General features: G+C 47.2%; 1 protein-coding gene across 1 annotated transcript in view; it reads left to right on the top strand.

Moving 5' to 3' along the window:
- LRRC69 (leucine rich repeat containing 69) overlaps positions 1–14,724 on the top strand; it is a 76,305-nt gene that overhangs the window by 45,257 nt on the left and 16,324 nt on the right. The window contains exons 4-5 of the mRNA XM_075316261.1: positions 8,611–8,806; positions 13,677–13,748. Coding sequence (XP_075172376.1) covers positions 8,611–8,806; positions 13,677–13,748 — 268 coding nt within the window. The remainder of the gene's footprint in view (positions 1–8,610; positions 8,807–13,676; positions 13,749–14,724) is intronic.

The raw sequence follows: 14,724 nt of genomic DNA, 5'->3' as shown, positions 1-14,724 counted from the left end.
AGCAGAAGCGAAGTCAAAGTCAGGCTAAGGTCAGTACCGAGGAAGCAACCGAGTGGGGAATAGGAGGGGGGACACAGGACAGGAGGGACGACCAGGGGACAGAACACAGACAAGGGCACGGGGGCACAGGAACAGACAGATTAGGATATCACTCAGAGGACCAGCAATCACAGGCAAAGCAGTGCTAAGTTTATAGCCGGCGCTGGTTCACTGGAAGTGTCAGCTTTTAAGGCATCCAGGGGCCGGAAGTGAGGCCTGAGAGATGGCTCCGCCCCCTAGCCATGTGGATAGGGAGGCGAATCATGACACTGCAGTTTTCCAAATGTACATAAGCCAAAATCCTTCTGGGAAAGCATCTCATAGGCAGATGAGACTACGATAGAGCTTTTTGGTAAAGCACGTCATTCTTCTGTTTACAGTACAGAATGAGACTACAAAGAAAAGAACACAGTGCCTACAGTCATATATGGTGGCGGTTCAAAGATGTTTTGTGGTTATTTAGCTGTATCTGGCACTGGGGGCCTTTACTGTGTGCAAGGCATCATCAAGCCTGAAGATTTCCAAAGGATTTTGGGTCACAATATAGTGTCTTCTGCCAGAAAGCTGAGTTTGCGTCCAAAGTCATGAGTCTTCCAGCAGGACAATGTCCCTAAACACACTTAAAAAAGCCATGAGAAATGAATGCAAAGCGCTGGAGAGTTCTGAAGTGGCAGCAATAAATCTGGATCTAAATCCAATTAAACCCTGTGGAGAGATCTTAAAATTGCTGTTGGGAAAAGACGCCTTCAAATATGAGAGACCTGGAGCAGTAATGCAAAAAGAAGAGAGATCCAAAATTCCATTTGAGAGGTGTAAGAAGCTTGTTGATTGTTATAGGAAGTGATTGACTGCAGTTATTTGTTCCAAAGGGTGTGCAGCTAAATATTCAGTTCAGGGTGCCAACAATTTTGTCTGGCCCATTTATGGGGATTTGTGTGAAATTATGTCCAATTTGCCTTTTTTCCGCCTGATTTTTTTTGTGTTGTTCCAATACACACAAAGGAAGTAAACATGGGTTAAGTATATAACCCATATACTTAATCCCAAACTTTCCCTGCCTTACCACCCTACTCTTGCATCTACTATTCTTGCTTGGCAGAGTTTATGTAAGATTAAAACCAAGATGTCGAAATATGATCAAATTAAAAACTTCTCTCTAAATATTTTAACATTCCTAACTGATGTGCAGGTTCCTTCCTCATGGCTAAATCTTGGCCTAAAAACAATTAGTAACATACATGATGGAAAAGATTTTATTTCCTTTTTAGATCTAAAAATAAAATATAAGATCACAGACTTAGACTTCAAAACATTGATTTCTCTAAGGGAATCCCTTAATAAATTATCGGTTGGTAAACATCCCCTTCCAGAGATTATAAACCACCTCCTTTGTAATACGGAAAAGAAAACAATCTGGAATACCAAATATATCTATGACCTTGTAAATAATGACACTAAACCTATTCTTTTAAACTACATGGCTAAATGGGGGAAAACTTTAAACAAGGATTTTACAGAAGAAAACTGGCAATTTAGCCTAAAAGCGACTTTTTCCTCTAAGATTTCGGCTATACTACACGAGTCCTTCTATAAGGTCATAACAAATTGGTATTTTACTCCATCTAACTTACATAACGTAGACCCCAAAAATACTCCACTTTGTTGGAGAAATTGTAACGAAAAAGGAACGTTGGTCCACATCTTATGGAATTGCCCAAAGATAAGACATCTCTGGAGGGAAGTGTCAAATCTAATTAATCGAGTTACAGATTCCAACATCAAATTATCGCCCCAAATGGCACTTCTTTCTATGAATATGGAAAAACTAGACCAAATGCAGATCCAGATTGTGATTCACATTTTTTTGATCACCAAACAACTTTTATTGGCCAAATGGAAAAGTGATACTGTTCCAAATATTTCTGAAGTAATCAAGATGTTATCCATGCACCACGAATTTGAAAATAAACACGCGATATACAATAACCTGTTCCAACCCTATCAAAGGAGATGGGGTACCAGGCTATCCTACAACGAGCAATCCAAACCATAAGCTTTAATAGTAGAAATTTTGAAGCTAAAAACACAAATAGTCCTCTGACAAATATCCCAATAAATTTTCTCCTTTCTTTCTCCCTTCCTTCCTCTCTCTTCTTTCCTTTTCCTCTTTTTTTCTTTCTTGTACATATTTCTTAAAAGTAATGATTCTCAATATTTGCAAAGAAGATATGACTAAACTAAGCTATATATATATGTTGCACAGAAGTCTTTGCAAATGATTATTATGCATGATAGTTCTTCTAACCATTTTCCTAATCCCATTTCACCTTTCTTTTCCCGGTTTCCCCAATAAAGATCTCTGCTTCCACCTTCCCTCCCCGGCTTACCTCCCCTCAAACAAAAAACGCAAATGTTTGAACTGTTTACAAAGAAATTGTCTAATGTTTGTACTTTGTTCCACTAAATTAATGTAATATATAAATGTTCTAATATGTAATAATAAAAATATTGTAACCAAAGGAAGTAAACATGTGTATAACAAAACATGTGGCATTGCAATAATTTTCTGGGAGAAATACTTCATTTTCTGGAACAATTTCAAGGGTGCTAATTTCGGTCATGACTGTTTGTGTTTGGCAAAATAGTATTTAAAAAACCCCAAACATATAGCTCATCTAGTAAAAAAATACCTAATGTAGAGAAATTTACATTAAAATATAAAGGAACTATACAGTGTATATATAAAGGTTACATCTGTGAAGGAATGAAGAAAAAAAATGTTTGGTTATCTGAAGAAATACATCAGAAAATATAATTGTGTGTGTGTATATATATATATAATAATATACTAGAAGGTGGCCCGATTCTACGCATCGGGTATTCTAGAATTTACGTATTGTGTAGTTAATGTATGATTTTTGTTATATATATATATATATATATATATATATATATATATATATATAGATATAGATATAGATATAGATGTTGTGTGTAGTTACCAAGTGTTTGTGTAGGGGCTGTACATGTTCTGGGTTTTGTCTGGGTGTAGCGGGGGTGAGAACGGTGTTGTTTGTGTGTTGCGTTGTGTGTCGTTATTTGTGGAGCGCTGTGTGTCTGTATCGTTGTGTATGTGTGTTGCGCGGTTTGTGTGGGTGTGGGGTGTGTGTGTGTTGCGCGGTTTGTGTGGGTGTGGTGTGTTTTGGGGGGAGGTATGTTTTGTGCAATGTGTGTGTTGTGCGGTATGTGCGTATATTTGTGTGTGCCGCGGTGTTTGTGTGTTGGGTGTTGTGTGTCTGCGGCGTTGTCTGTGTGTGTGGGTGTCTGTGTAGGGCGGTGTTTGTGGTTCCCAGTGTGTGTGTGGTGTGTTGTGCAGTGCGTGTGTGGCAGTGTGTGTGTTTTGGGGGGAGGTGTGCACCCCCCATCGTGGTCCACCCCCAATCGTGCTCCATCCCCCATGCTGCGCACCCCCCATCGTGCTCCATCCCCCATGCTGCGCACCCCCCATCGTGCTCCATCCCCCATGCTGCGCATTCCCCATCGTGCTCCATCCCCCATGCTGCGCACCCCCCATCGTGCTCCATCCCCCATGCTGCGCACCCCCCATCGTGCTCCATCCCCCATGCTGCGCATTCCCCATCGTGCTCCATCCCCCATGCTGCGCACTCCCAAACGTGCTCCATCCCCCATGCTGCGCACTCCACATCGTGCTCCATCCCCCATGCTGCGCACTCCCCATCGTGCTCAATCCCCCATGCTGCGCACTCCCCATCGTGCTCAATCCCCCATGCTGCGCACCCCCCATCGTGCTCCATCCCCCATGCTGCGCACTCCCCATCGTGCTCCATCCCCCATGCTGCGCACTCCCCATCGTGCTCCATCCCCCATGCTGCGCACTCCCCATCGTGCTCCATCCCCCATGCTGCGCACTCCCAAACGTGCTCCATCACCCATGCTGCGCACTCCCCATCGTGCTCCATCCCCCTTGCTGCGCACCCCCCATCGTGCTCCATCCCCCATGCTGTGCACCCCCCATCGTGCTCCACAGTCACACATCAGACAGTAAACACGCACACATCTGATCGCATACACTCACACACACACCCCACTTCTCCCTGTGCCCACCGGTGGGCGGTCCCAGCAGCTGTGCTGCACGCCGTGCTCCTCTGCCGACACTCACAGATCCGATCGCATACACTCTCTCACACACACACACACACACTCACACACATCCGATCGCATACACTCACACACACTCACGCACATCCGATCACATACACTCACACACACACACTCACACACATCCGATCGCATACACACACACACTGACGATATCGCACATACGCGCTGACACACTCACAACATCCGGAGATACCACATGCTTCCGGCCATGTGATCCTCCGGCAGGTCCTGGAAGATCACTGCACAGTATCGCCGCCGAGAAGCAAGCATATCCCAGGATCTTGTGAGTGTGTGGATGCGATGTGATGTGTGTGTGAGGTGTGTGTGAGAGTGAGTGTGATCTGATGTGTGTGTGTGTGTGTGTGTGTCTGTTCTTATGTGTGTGTGAGGTGTGTGTGTTCCGCCGCTGCAGGACGTGGATGCGATCTGATGTGTGTGTGAGGTGTGTGTGTTCCGCCGCTGCAGGACGTGGATGCGATCTGGTGTGAGTGTGAGTGTGAGTGTGAGTGTGAGTGTGAGTGTGCGTGTGAGTGTGCGTGTGAGTGTGAGTGTGAGTGTGCGTGTGAGTGTGAGTCTGAGTGTGAGTGTGCGTGTGAGTGTGCGTGTGAGTCTGAGTGTGCGTGTGAGTGTGAGTGTGCGTGTGAGTCTGAGTGTGCATGTGCGTGTGAGTGTGCGTGTGAGTGTGCGTGTGAGTGTGCGTGTGAGTGTGCGTGTGAGTGTGCGTGTGAGTGTGAGTGTGAGTCTGAGTGTGAGTCTGAGTGTGAGTGTGCGTGTGAGTGTGCATGTGAGTGAGTGTGCGTGTGAGTCTGAGTGTGAGTGTGCGTGTGAGTCTGAGTGTGCGTGTGAGTCTGAGTGTGAGTGTGCGTGTGAGTGTGCGTGTGAGTGTGAGTCTGAGTGTGCATGTGAGTCTGAGTGCGAGTCTGAGTGTGAGTGGCGGCCAATCCGTGCGGGGGGGCGGACCCGAGGCGAGGCGAGCGGCCAATCCGTGCGGGGGGAGGAGCCGAGGCGAGCGGCCAATCCGTGCGGGGGGCGGGGCCATGGCGAGCCCAGCGGCCAATCAGCTTTGTGTCACCGTAAGGACACAATTTTGGAGCAAGACAGACAGCCAGACAGAATAAGGCAATTATATCTATATATATATATATATATATATATATATATATATATATATCTATATATATAATTGCCTTATTCTGTCTGTCTGTCTGTCTGTCTGTCTGTCTGTCTATCTGTCTGTCTGTCTGTCATGCTCCAAAATTGTGTCCTTACGGTGACACAAAGCTGATTGGCCGCTGGGCTCGCCATGGCCCCGCCCCCCCACACGGATTGGCCGCTCGCCCAGGCTGCGCCCCCACACGGATTGGCCAGCCGCTCGCCCAGGCTCCGCCCCCCCCACAGATTGGCCTCTCGCCCCGGCACCCTGCAGGCATTGGCAATTCAGCCACGCCACGCCCCGCCCCCCTCACGCAATGCACGTTAGCTCTGGCCCCACCCCCTCCCTCCCCCCGCGCATTTCTCTAACTGACACGGCTGTCACGGAGGTGAGTACGGTACTCCCTATCCCCCCCCAACCCCCCCCCCCCCCCCCCCCCCGGCCCCCGCTCCCAAAGGGGTGGTGTGGATACTCGCATGGTTACAAGCGCTGTCACGGAGGTGAGTACTGTACTCCCTCCCCCTCCCCCGGCCCCCGCTCCCACGGCAGTGGTGGGAGTGGTGTGGATACGTTGGTAACCATGCTCGCATGGTTACAAGCCCATCAAGGTCCTGCTGCGCCGGAAGGTCCACACGCACACACACAAACATACACACACATCAGATCACACTCACACTCACTCTCATACACACCTCACACACACCTCACATCGCATCCACATACTCACGACATCCTGGGATATCGCTTGCTTCTCGGCGGCGAAAATGTGCTGTTGTGATCTTCCAGGACCTGACGGAGGATCACATGGCCAGAAGCATGTGATATCCCCGGATGTTGTGAGTATGAGCGCGTAAGTGCGATATCGTCAGTGTCTGTGTGTGTGTGAGTGGATGCGATCGGGTGTGTGTGAGTGGATGCGATCGGGTGTGTGTGAGTGGATGCGATCGGGTGTGTGTGAGTGGATGCGATCGGGTGTGTGTGAGTGGATGCGATCGCGTGTGTGTGAGTGGATGCGATCGGGTGTGTGTGTGAGTGGATGCGATCGGGTGTGTGTGTGAGTGGATGCGATCGGGTGTGTGTGTGAGTGGATGCGATCGGGTGTGTGTGTGAGTAGATGCGATCGGGTGTGTGTGTGAGTGGATGCGATCGGGTGTGTGTGAGTGCATGCGATCGGGTGTGTGAGTGTCGGCAGAGGAGCAGGGCGTGCTGGAGGAGGCTGGGAGCAGAGAGGCTGATCATGGGGAAGAGGGAAATGCTGATGCTGAAGGAGGCTGGGATGGGAAAGCTGGGAAGAAGGAGGCTGGGAGGAGAGAGGCTGATCCTATGGAAGGCTGGGGAGAGGAGGCTGATGCTGAGGGAGGCTGGAAGGAGAGAGGCTGATGCTGAGGGAGGCTGGGACGAGGGAGGCTGATGCTTAGGGAAGCTGATGCTGGAGGAGGCTGGAAGAACAGAGGCTGATGCTGGTGGAGGCTGATGCTTGGAGAGGCTGATGCTGGGGGAGACTGGGACAGGAAGGCTGATGCTGAGGGAGGCTGGGAGGGGGAGGCTGGGAGGAAGGAAGCTGGGAGGAGAGAGGCTGATCCTTGGGAAGGCTGGGAAAGGGAGGCTGATGCTGAGGGAGGCTGGAAGGAGAGAGCCTGATGCTAGGGACAGAGACGCTGATGCTGGGAGGAGAGAGGCTGATGCTGCGGGCAGAGAGGCTGATGATGCGGGTAGAGAGGCTGATGCTGGCGCAGCATGGCGGATGGAGCACGTTTGGTAATGCGCAGCATGGCGGATGGAGCACGTTTGGGAGTGCGCAGCATGGCGGATGGAGTACGTTTGGGAGTGCGCAGCATGGCGGATGGAGCACGTTTGGGAGTGCGCAGCATGGCGGATAGAGCACGTTTGGGAGTGCGCAGCATGGCGGATGCAGCACGATGGCGAGTGCGGAATATGGCGGATGGAGCATGTTTGGGAGTGCGCAGCATGGCGGATGGACCACGTTTGGGAGTGCGCAGCATGGCGGATGGAGCACGTTTGAGAGTGCGCAGCATGGGAGATGGAGCACGATGGGGGGTGCGCAGCATAGGGGATGGAGCACGATAGGGAGTGCAGTGCATGGGGGATGGAGCACGATGAGGAGTGCCCAGCATGGCGGATGGAGCACGTTTAGGAGTGCGCAGCATGGCGGATGGAGCACGTTTGGGAGTGCGCGGCATGGCGGATGGAGCACGTTTGGGAGTGCGCAGCATGGATGATGGAGCACGATGGGGGGTGCGCAGCATAGGGGATAGAGCACGATGGGGAGTGCGCTGCATGGGGCATGGAGCACGATAGGGACTGTGGAGTATGGCGGATGGAGCACGTTTGGGAGTGCGCAGCATGGTGGATGGAGCACATTTGGGAGTGCGCAGCATGGCGGATGGAGCACGTTTAGGAGTGCGCAGCATGGGAGATGGAGCACGATGGGGAGTGCGCAGCGTGGCGGATGGAGCACGATGGAGAGTGCGCAGCATGGGGAATGGAGCACGATGGGGAGTGCGCAGCATGGCGGATGGAGCACGTTTGGGAGTGCGCAGCATGGCGGATGGAGCACGTTTGGGAGTGCGCAGGATGGGAGATGTAGCACGATGGGGGGTGCGCAGCAGAAGGGATGGAGTACGATGGAGAGTGCACACCTCTCCCCAACACACACACGCGCGCGCGCGCGCGCGCACTGCACAACACACCACACACACACACTGGAAACCACAAACAACTGCCCTACACAGACACCCACACACAGACAACGCTGCACACACAAATATACGCACATACCGCACATATATATAACAAAAATCATACATGAACTACACAATACGTAAATTCTAGAATACCCGATGCGTAGAATCGGGCCACCTTCTAGTATATATATATATATATATATATATATATATATATATATATATATATAATGTGTATATACAAATTTTATTTATGCTTGTGTGTACTGTGTATATGTGTGTGTAATGTGTAAATTCCCAAGTCTTATGTATTAGTATGGCCATATTTTTTACATTGTTCCTCATGTGAATATACAAGTAAATGTGCACGTTTACATGGGTGAGACCTGACGCAGAGGAGTGGGCCAAACAAAAGTCTTACTCAGGGACCCTTTCCTGTCAGTGTAAGGACGCATGTTTTACATGCGAGCATGTGTCATACCCATAATAATGTCAGCCAGCGTACCTCACTTATTAATGTGTTTTATGTAGGTTGCAAAGTCTTGAAAAGCTCAGTATAAATCACAACTGTCTACACAACATCCCGAAAGAGTTGTGTATCTTACAAAACCTTTGTGAGTTGCACCTCGGAAACAACCAACTGGAGACCTTACCAGAGCAGATTGGATATCTGAGCAATCTGAAGGAGCTGCGGATCTATCGGAACAATCTTTGCAGCCTGCCAGAGGTGAGGAACATATGCGTTATTCTCATGCTTGGCAATTTGCCTGTTTTAAAGATGAAAGATTGTAGTCATGTGGCATACAGTTAGGTCCAGGAATATTTGTACAGTGACACAAGTTTTGGCATTTTAGCTGTTTACTAAAACCTATTCAAAATACAATTATATCATTAATATGGATTTAAAGTACAGACTCTTAGCTTTAATTTGAGGGTATTGACATCCTAATTTTAGTAAGGGTATAGGAATTACAGCTGTTTTTCAAGTGACCAAAAGTCATTGGACAATTATCTTAAAATCCCTTTAATGGGCTGTGTAGGCTATTCCCTCATTAATCCACCATCAATTAAGTAGGTATAAGGTCTGGAGCTGTTTCCAGGTGAGGCATTTGCATTTGGAAGCTGTTGCCATGAACATACAATATGTGGTCAACGGAGCTCTCAAGCTGTCAATGGAAGAGAAGCAGATGATCATTAGGTTGAACAAAAAAAGAAGAAATGCATCAGAGAGATCGCAGAAAGGTTATTAGAGGCCAAATCAACAGTTTGGCATATTCTGCAAAAAAAATAAAATAAAAGAGCGTACTGGTGGGCTTGGGAACTAAAAAATGGCGTAGACATTTAAGGAAGACCACAGTAGTGGATGATCGTAGAATTCTTTCTATGGTGAAAAACAAACCTTTACAACATCCAGGAAGTGGGTGTTTCAGTATCTAAGTCTGCCATAAAGAGAATATTTCATGAGAGAAAATATATAGGGTTCAACACAAGGTGAAAACCATTGATCAGCCTTAAAAATAGAAGATAAAAGGCCACAGAGGAAATTGGTATATAGCTGTTGTTATTTACATCATAGACATCATGTGATAATTCTTGACAAATATATAACCATTAGGACTAAAATACTTGTAGGATAAGTCAGAAATAACAGGCTAAACAGGAAAAAAAGGAACCCAGCTTAGCCAAAAGTCTATCCAGTAATCCCAACATCACCATATGTAGATCAAGAAATCTTCTTGACCATCTAGTCAACAGTCATTATAGCAGTGACCCACCTCTAACATTTTTAGATAATATTGGACCCTAACAAGGTTATACCCCTTGCGGCCATGGTGTGTAGCGTGCCCAAATGTGGAACACTGTAACGTGTTTAATGACTCAAGTGGCTCAAAAAGCTTTGATGTCACCCAACATATCACATGTACCTCTAAATTTGTTAAACTCACACATGTCAAAAAATCTATGGTAGGTCTAACTTCCCAACAATTTAAAGTCAGAATACGGGAACACATATACGAGATTACCGCAGCACGTGACCATAAGGATATATGCTCACTTAAAACAATACCAAGGCACAAATTAGATCATGATTTGGTGCTCCCTTCTCAGAATCAGAGGCATTGACAGGATCAACCCTAATATTCAAAGTTTCAGACTCATCCAAATGCCAGCTCAGTTTGAAACCAAGTTGATTTGGGCCCTCAATATGATTTGCCACCTGTGAGAATAAAGCCTGCTTTACACGGTATGATCTATCGTGCAATTTCACGATCGATCATACCCGCCCCCGTCTTTTGTGCGTCACGGGCAATTAGTTGCTCGTGGCGCACAAAGTCGTTAACCCCCGTCACACACACTTACCTACTGTGCGACGTCGCTGTGGGCGGCGAACATCCTCTTCCTGAAGGGAGAGGGACGTTCGGCGTCAGCGACGTCACACAGCGGCCGGTCAATAGAAGCGGAGATGAGCGGGACGTAAACATCCCGCCCACCTCCTTCCTTCCGCATAGCCGGTGGGTGCCGCGGGACAGAGGTCAGCTGCTGTTCATCGTTCCCGCAGCGTGTGCTACCCCGGGAACGATGAGCAATCGGCGCCATTTTAATTAAACGAGATTATGAAACCGAGCGACGAATACACGACTCATGATTTGTGAGCGATACTGCGTCGCTCAGAGGTGTCACACAGCCCGACGTCGCAAGCGATGCCGGATGTGCGTCACAAAAACCGTGACCCCGACGATCTATCGCACGATAGATCATCTCGTGTAAAGCACCCTTAAGAAGTGCTCACTAACACAGATTGTCAAATTTGTGAACAATATTTGAGAGAAAAAGGCCTTTTGTGTACAAGCTAAACGTTTTATATCTTTGAGTTCAGCCCAAGAAAAATAAGAGCAAAACCAAAAGTGTTGGCTTCATATTTTTGTTCGTTTAGTTGGGGGTTCCCTTAGAACTGGCGGAAGCCTGACAATCACAGCATGACAATACCAGGATGGGGGACATTAGTACAGAATTAAGGAACATTACCCCAATAACGGTGTCAGCAGCAGGTCCCCCCTCTGAATCTCTGAAATATGTAGATAAATTGTTAGAGGGTGGTAATTTTCAACATGGAGTCACTTAAGGAGGGATTCTGCTCTTCTGGCACTTAGGGACTCTGTATATGGAGTCCGCAAACTATTGTACAAAAATTTGTAATTCAACAGTAAAATAGCACCCTTGAATCTTGTATGGCTAAGAAGTACCCTACAGCCACATATAGGGTATTGTCACATTCAGCAGAAATTGTGTGACAAATTTTGGGGCCATTTTTACCCATGTCCTTGTGTGAAAATGTAAAATCTGTGGCTAAAACACATTTTTTGGGGGTAAAAATATAATTATCTTTTCTTCACCGCCCAATGGTATAAAATTCTGTGATACACCAGTGATGTAAATTCAATATGACTGTTGCACCCTCAGATTAATTCATTGAGGGGTGTAGCTTGTTAGATGGATCACTTATAGGGTGTTCTGCTGTTTTGGTATCTTAGGGGCTCTTCCAACCTGACATGGCACCCTCAAACCATTTCAGCAAAATCTGACAATCCTTCCTTTCTGAACTGTGCCCCAGTCAGTAGTTTTCGACCACATATGGGGTATTGCCGTACTCAGGAGAAATTGATCAACAAATTGCATCATTTGTTTTCTCCCATTACCCCTTTTGAAAATTAAAAAGTTGGGGCCAAAGCAACATTTTAATGTAAAAAAATGGTAATTTCAGTTACTCAGCACAATGCTGTACAATTTATGTATCGCCTGATTGTTAAACATATTCTGCTAATCCCCTAGATTAATTTTTTGAGAGGTGTAGTTATCAACATGGGGTCACTTGTGGGGGGGCTTCTGCTGTTATGGCATGTCAGGGGCTCTTAAAGTGTAAACCTCAAAACAAAAACCCTGTTAAAAAAATAACTTGCCGTTCGCAATCTATTCTAGCCACGATGGCACTCCTTCCCTTCTGAGCCGTGCTGTGCACCCAAACAGTAGTTTACAACCACATTTGGAGTATTTGCATACCAAGAAGAAATTGTACCATAAATTGTTTTGCGCATTTTTTTTTCATGTTACACTTGTGAAAATAAAAAAATTTGGGCTAAAGCAACATTTTTGTTAGAAAAATATGATTTTTTTTTATTTTCACAGCTCAGTATTATAAAATTATAAAAAACGGTCATGAAGGTGAAAACAGGCTGGGGGGTGAAGGGGTTCAATCTGAAAGTCTACACTTCAATTACATCTCACTTTTTACATTTTAAATAAAAAAATAGTGGCCTGAAGAGACCAAATCACAAAGATGCGGTCACTGTTCAAATATTTCTGAACCGAACTGTATGAGCCCCATCTGTGGATGAGAGTGCTGTTAGGGTTTTGAAACATGGGTTACGCTTACAGGATGGAATTAGAGCCTACTTGATCAATGCTGGAAAGGCAAATTAAGAATTTGTAAAGCTGTAAAGTTATTATGTATCATTCCCCCTATAAATCTGCATGCTCACTTTGGATGTGCATGCATGTTTTCTCGGAGGACAAAAAGGAGTAAGGGGTACTTTGCACGTTGTGACATCACTAGCATCGGCTAGCGATGCCGAGCGCGATACTACCCGCCCCCGTCACATGTGCGATATCTTGTGAAAGCTGCCATAGCGAATATTATCACTACGGCAGCTTCACACGCACATACCTGCCCTGCGACTTCGCTCTGGCCGGCGACCCGCCTCCTCCCTAAGGGGGCGGGTCGTGCGGTGTCATAGCGACATCACTCGGCAGGCGGCCAATAGAAGCAGAGGGGCGGAGATGAGTGGGACGTAAACATCCTGCCCACCTCTTTCCTTCCGCATAGCCGGTGGAGGCAGGTAAGAAGATGTTCCTCGCTCCTGCGGCTTCACACACAGCGATGTGTGCTGCCGCAGGAATGAGGAACAACATCGTATCTCCTATTGGTGCGACATTATGAAAATGACAGACGCTACACAGATCACCGATTTTCGACGCTTTTACGATTGTTTATTGGCGCATCTAGGCTTTACATGTTGCGACGTCGTTACCGGCGCCGGATGTGCGTCACTTTTGATTTGACCCCGACGATATCGCAGTAGCGATGTTGCAGCGTGCAAAGTACCCCTAAGCCTGGCAACAGCTCATCTTCCCTGAGAACAAAAAGACGGCACATTGAAATTCAGCATGTTCAATCCTTTCTCCCAACACCACCTGTCAGGGGAGTATTGGCATAATGATGTGCATAAAATTGTTTACCAATCCCCTCTAAATTGGTGTTTAAATTGGCATGATCAGACCAAGTCCCTGTACGGTCAGACACGGCCATTACACAGTACACAGCAGGTACAAATATATATAAGATTTTCTCAGCACAGGAACATTTTTTTTAAAACACATCCAAATGTGGAAATTCTTATTATTCCAAGATCTTTTGAGTAAACTGAACTTTGTGGGAAAATCCCTTAGAAAACCTATTAAATAGGTCTCTCATGCTCATATTTTTTTGTAGTCTGTCTATCTGTAGTGTCTCCATTTTACATACATTGTTTTATCTCTAGGGGCTTCGTCGGCTGAGGAAGTTGAAAGTTCTGGATGTAGCAGGAAATCAGATACAGGCTTTTCCATCCAGGGTAAGTAATAATTCCTTCAAATTAAAGCGATCATACAGGTTTGAAAAGAACAGTCTGCTTTTCTTTCTCCGAGGAAACTGTGCCTCCTTCCTCCATAGGCTGTGTCTAGTGTTACTGCTCATCTACACTCCTTAAAGTTTGGGTGTCATCCTAGTGTGGCGCCCCTGAGTGTCAGGTGCCACAGGGTACTCCATCTAACCTCGGATTCCCGGAAGACCAGTGCCGGTAAACACCACAACACACACACACACACACACACACACACACACAAGTCCACGCTCTTTTCCCCAGACTGGGTAACAGGCTAGAGACAGAACTGATAGGTGGCCACCTATTGGTCGGGACTCATCCAATCCACTAGTCAGAAACCTGGGAGGGGGAGGGGCTAGTCAGTGGAGTGATGGGTGACGGACATCTTGTCAGACAGTAAGTCGGAAGACGTAAAGTCAGTAAGACGTTCAGTCAGAAGTCAGTGCATAGACGGAGAGTGTAAAGTGACTGATTGAGTTAAAAGGAGTACGGTTGCCAGGGAGAGTACGGTGCAAGTACTCACTGTACTAAGCACCGGCGGGGTACAGAGCCCTAGTTCAGGAAGACGCTTCAGGATCACCTGATAAGAATCTGCCCACTGAGGGAACCATCAAGAACCTTACCGACGTTAGCAGCAAAGAGGGAACCTGAGAACGGGGACAGAGGTCCGACCCAAGAGAGGTTCAAGCTGCCTGCCATACGGGCCAGGACTGTGACAACCGGAGGGGACCCTAAAATGCTCCAGGCCACGGGGACCCACCAACTACAAATGGGTGCATGGAAGTAAAGCTCACCAGGTCAATACACCGCCACTGGAACAAAGGGAATACCGGATTGGTAGGGACCAGCATCAGTCGGGTTGCAGCCACTCCAAACCAGTCAGTAAAGCACAAGTTAAACCGCAACCCCTGTGTTGTCTGAATTCTTCCTATACCTCTGCATCTAT

This window comes from Anomaloglossus baeobatrachus, chromosome 6, assembly GCF_048569485.1.
Source record: "Anomaloglossus baeobatrachus isolate aAnoBae1 chromosome 6, aAnoBae1.hap1, whole genome shotgun sequence".
In the NCBI taxonomy this organism is placed as follows: Eukaryota; Metazoa; Chordata; class Amphibia; order Anura; family Aromobatidae; genus Anomaloglossus; species Anomaloglossus baeobatrachus.
The sequence above is the reverse complement of the archived record's forward strand: the minus strand, read 5'-3'. Positions and strand labels throughout refer to the sequence as shown.